Source organism: Octodon degus, unplaced genomic scaffold (assembly GCF_000260255.1).
Source record: "Octodon degus isolate 3935 unplaced genomic scaffold, OctDeg1.0 scaffold00056, whole genome shotgun sequence".
Taxonomy (NCBI): Eukaryota; Metazoa; Chordata; class Mammalia; order Rodentia; family Octodontidae; genus Octodon; species Octodon degus.
This window is the reverse complement of record NW_004524632.1, coordinates 6684832-6689111: the sequence shown is the minus strand read 5'-3', so window position 1 is coordinate 6689111 and position 4280 is coordinate 6684832. Positions and strand designations below refer to the sequence as shown.

General features: G+C 48.4%; 1 protein-coding gene across 3 annotated transcripts in view; it reads left to right on the top strand.

The window, feature by feature from the left end:
- The first annotated feature begins 87 nt into the window (after nucleotides 1-87).
- Nucleotides 88-4280, top strand: part of Igf2bp1 (insulin like growth factor 2 mRNA binding protein 1) — a 36556-nt gene continuing 32363 nt past the window's right edge. For 2 of the 3 annotated variants that reach the window (XM_004633652.1, XM_004633651.1), the window contains exons 1-2: nucleotides 130-304; nucleotides 1351-1411. In XM_004633652.1, coding sequence (XP_004633709.1) covers nucleotides 130-304; nucleotides 1351-1411 — 236 coding nt within the window. Of the gene's footprint in view, nucleotides 305-1350; nucleotides 1412-4280 lie in introns of all 3 variants that reach the window. The other variant, XM_004633650.1, reaches the window with a different exon arrangement.

Sequence of the window (4280 nt, the reverse complement as noted above, 5' to 3'; positions counted from 1 at the left end):
CCGCCGCCGCCCCGCGCGCCCAGGCCGCGATCTGCCCGGGCCCCGCACGCCGTCGCGCGGGCTGCAAGAAAGTTTGCGGCTAGGCTGCTTGCGCCCGCGCTCGGCCTCGCCCGGGACCACGCCGCCACCATGAACAAGCTGTACATCGGCAACCTCAACGAGAGCGTGACCCCCGCCGACCTGGAGAAGGTGTTCGCCGAGCACAAGATCTCCTACAGCGGCCCGTTCCTGGTCAAGTCGGGCTACGCCTTCGTCGACTGCCCGGACGAGCACTGGGCCATGAAGGCCATCGAAACTTTCTCGGGTAAGCGCGCGGCCACCTCCCCGGGACGCGGACGGAGAGGCCTTGGGTCGGGGAGCCCGCCTGCCCCACGCGGGCCTCTCAGCCCTCGGACCCCGCTGCATCCTGGGGTGTAGGGCTGACCCCCCACGATCGCCCCCAAGACCCCCGAGATCGCCTCGCCCTTCCCCCGCTCTAAAAGAGGAGCTCGAGGTTGTCTTCCCTTCCTCCCCGCTCGACGGGCCGGGTGCCCCGCTTGGCGGCAGAGGGGGAGGTGTCCCAGACGCCCAGATCTGGGGGTTATTCCCACGTTCAGCTTTTCGCTGGCCTCCCTGGACGGTCCCTCAACTTGGACACCCCGAAGTCCTCTTCCCCGGTGTTAGGCCTTTCCGGTCCCCCCGGCCCTCCCCCCTCGCTCTTTTCCAGTCTCCCCGCCTTTTATGGGGTCGGCACCCCTCGGGCAGAGCCTGGGAAGCAGCGGCTCCCGCGTCCCGCCCTGGGTCTGGGGCTCGAGCCATTTTGATTTGAAAGTGGGGCGTGAGCGGGGTGGCGCGGCGGCGCGGGTCGCCATGCTGCTTCCGAGACGCCGCGGCCCGGGTCGGGGCGCGCGCTGCACCCGCCCGGGGACCCCGGCCCCTGGCCCCTCGCCCGTCCCGACAGGTGACCGCTCGCGGGCCAGAGCTCTTCGCTGGGTCTCCGTGGAAAAATAAAGTTTTGTTGTCCATCTCACCCACCCCGCTTTCCGAGAAACGGGGTCCCCCAGCTGTCCTTCCTCTACCTCGGGTAGCCGTGGAGGCCGGGCGTGCACACAAATGCCCTCGCGCGTTGTCTAAGTCGGGCTCGCAGAGCGACCCACACAATTCATTTCCATGATTAAAACAAAAACTACGCGAACAACGATTTTTAGTTGCCACCATTCCCAGAACAGCCTTTCTCCGTTGGCCTGCGGAACCACTGGCTGGATTCCTGGGACGAACTGGAATCCCAGGAACTCCGCTGTCTCTCCCCTTCCCCTTCCTCCACCTCAGTGCCTTGTATCCGTGCCTTTTTTTTTTTTTTTAAATCTTTAGGGAAAGTGGAACTACAAGGAAAACGCCTAGAAATTGAGCATTCGGTTCCCAAAAAACAAAGGTAAGAAAGAACCCTTCGGGGGCGTGGGGGTGTTTAGGGGTCCGTGGCATCTCCAGTGGAAGAAATCGTTCCCATCCTCAACTCCGGATGTTGGGGGCTGGGAAGGAAGATTGGCCAAGACCTTGTAATGGATGGTTTACTGCTTGGGGGAGGACCAGGGGCACAAAAGTTTGGGCCTACTAAAAGATGTGACTTGGAGAATTAAAGGGTCGAGGGAGGATCAATGGATCTAGAAACCTTAAGAGTTTACTCAAAAGTGTGGAGCCATTTTTATTGGGAAGCGTTAAATCTAGAGTTGAGATTCGTGGCCGGCCCTTTCGTGCAACTTCCTATCGGTTCTCATTTTTTACTCCCTCCTCTCTTAACCATAATTCCGAAGTGGATTTAGGGTGATCCTTAATCTATATCCCAAGGAGATGTGGATGGAGGCCCCCCTCTTCAGGAATCCTCTTACGTTAGGTGTTATATTTGTGTAATAGGCAAAGCCACCGTAAGTGTATTTAAATGTCTGTATTTCCCACCAGGCCTCCTGCCCCCCAGTCCGTGGCGTTTTACAAGGTCTTCCCAACTGGATTTTTCCAGAGAATATGCTGTGGCTGTCCCAGCGTTCCCGTGCCCCCCCACCCCCACTCCTTCAGCCATTGTTACAATGGACCATCTGGGGTGAGAGCTTTGTTCGGGCTGTGAGCTGGGGCTCTTTGGAGAGTCTAGAACTCTGGATGAATGGGGTGTGTGTATTCCCATATATCCTTTATCCTCTCCCAACAAAATGGGGTACCTCTATCAGGCTTGCCAAAAATTCCTGGTGGATTTCAGATCTTCAGGGAACTCAGTGTTTCTCCCTTAAAGACTTGAAACACATTGACATCGCGGTTTCCTGTCCAGTTCATTAGTTGTAGGCAGCCCCCAGAAATGTTTGGTCTCTTCAGTCCTTATGTCCACTTCGCAGTTGGTCTTCGTGGCAGCTAAGCATTTTCAGGGTGGCAAAGGCACCGGTGGCTGGTTGTGGGGTTTTTTGGGGGGTAACTAGGTCCTTTTAGACCTAGTAGAAAGTTTTAAGTGGAGGTCATATTTGGGTGGTTTGTCTGTACAATTTAAGTTAGTATGGCTTGTTACTATGTTTCTGAAGCTTGGAATCTAATCTCAAATATTTAAGATACTATTATTGGCAAGGTAATTAGAATTAGGAGTAAAAAGGCAATAAAATTCAAAGGGAGGAAGAAAGTATTTGGAAAAATTTTCTGTAGATGAAACTAAGAAATTCATTAATAGCAGTAGATTTGTTGAGTATGGGTATTTGAATTAAAAGCTGAATGTTAATGAGAAATACCTCTTTATAACTGGAATTGTGGTGTACATGAAGATTTTCTTTCGCTGTTGAGAATGGGTTAAGTTTTAAGGGGAATGAAATGAAAAGTAAAGAGATCACAATGTGGTGAAATGGAACTCACAACATTTATATTTAATTTTCATGGTACTCAGTATTTGTGGATCTTTTTCCTCAAGCCACTTGCTTTTAAGCCATTTCTGGGCCCCTTGTTCCCTCTTAAAATGCATTACTGAGGACTCTTTTGAGTTGGAATGGGGAGGGGGGGTCTTGGGAGAAGACTGGGGGAACGACCTCCCTTTCCACACCCATAGTAAATGAGATCTTTTGTGTGTTATTCCCTTTCTGATATATTTTTTGAGCTCAAACATTGATTCAGTTGTCCTTTTTTTTTTCTCTTTTTCTTTTTTTGGAGGGGACAAGGTGGTGGGGAGAAGGGACTTCATATATTTTTTTTTTTTAGCATGAATCAGTTTTTGAAAATTTAAAAACAGAGCATTTGTTTTCATTAAGTCAGTTTGGTCTATCATTTTGTGTGCTCTGAGGAAGCTTGTGTGTCTTTAGTCTGTGTCTGAAAGTGTTCCTGGACTTCTGACTGGCTTTTCTACACACAGAATGAGTAAACTAATTAGGGCTCACATTCTAAGCAAAATGAACTAAATTCATGTAGGTATTTTGTGTGTATGTATTCTTTGGTTTCCACTATTGAAATAGAAAATTTTTCTTGATGAAAGTTGGTTCCAGATGAGTTACGATTTAAATTTCTAAGAGTCTCATAGAATCTGGAAACCTTGGGGCTTGGGGAGATGGCTCAGTGGAATAAGCACTTCCCTGGCAAGTGCAAGGGCCTGAGTTCAATCCCTGGTTCTGGAAAAAAAAAAAAAGAGAGAACAGAATCTAGAAACCTTAATATTCCTGTTTTTTCTTTTTTTTTTTTTTTAAAGATGGAGGTAATCAAAGATGAGCTACACAGATTACCTCTGATCAGCTCTGATTTTAAAGTGTTAATAGATTTTGTTCTCATTTTAAAACCACTTTAATGCACAGTTTACATCTTCTTGAAGTCAAGTGACAACATTATTGTTAAGCCAATAATAGGAAACAATTTGAATTTTTAAAAAGGGTAACACATCTTCCCAAGCCCCTTCTTCTTAAGCATGTTGGAATTTGATTAAGAATGTAGACTTTTGGTTGACAATTTACATGTGTGTAGGTAATCAGGGTCCAGGGTTGGTACTGAGGAGAAAAGCCAAAAAAGCATTTTGGAATGTTCTGAGATTTGGATTTGTTGGCTTTCGAGACCTAGGGGTCTGGGCAAGAGAGTCAGTTGGGCCTAGTTTCTAGGGGAAATGGTTTTGTAAAGGAATCAGACTTGTGTCACACTTGGCCCCCGTGGTGTGGTGGATCTTTTTCTAGAAGACTGGGGTAGCAGATTTACTGTGAACTGGTGTCATCCAAATACAAAGTTGTTGTTCTTAAAAGTTGCTTTGCATTTTTCTTTTTTTTTCTTTTTTCTTTTTTCTTTTTTTTTTTAGGCGGAAC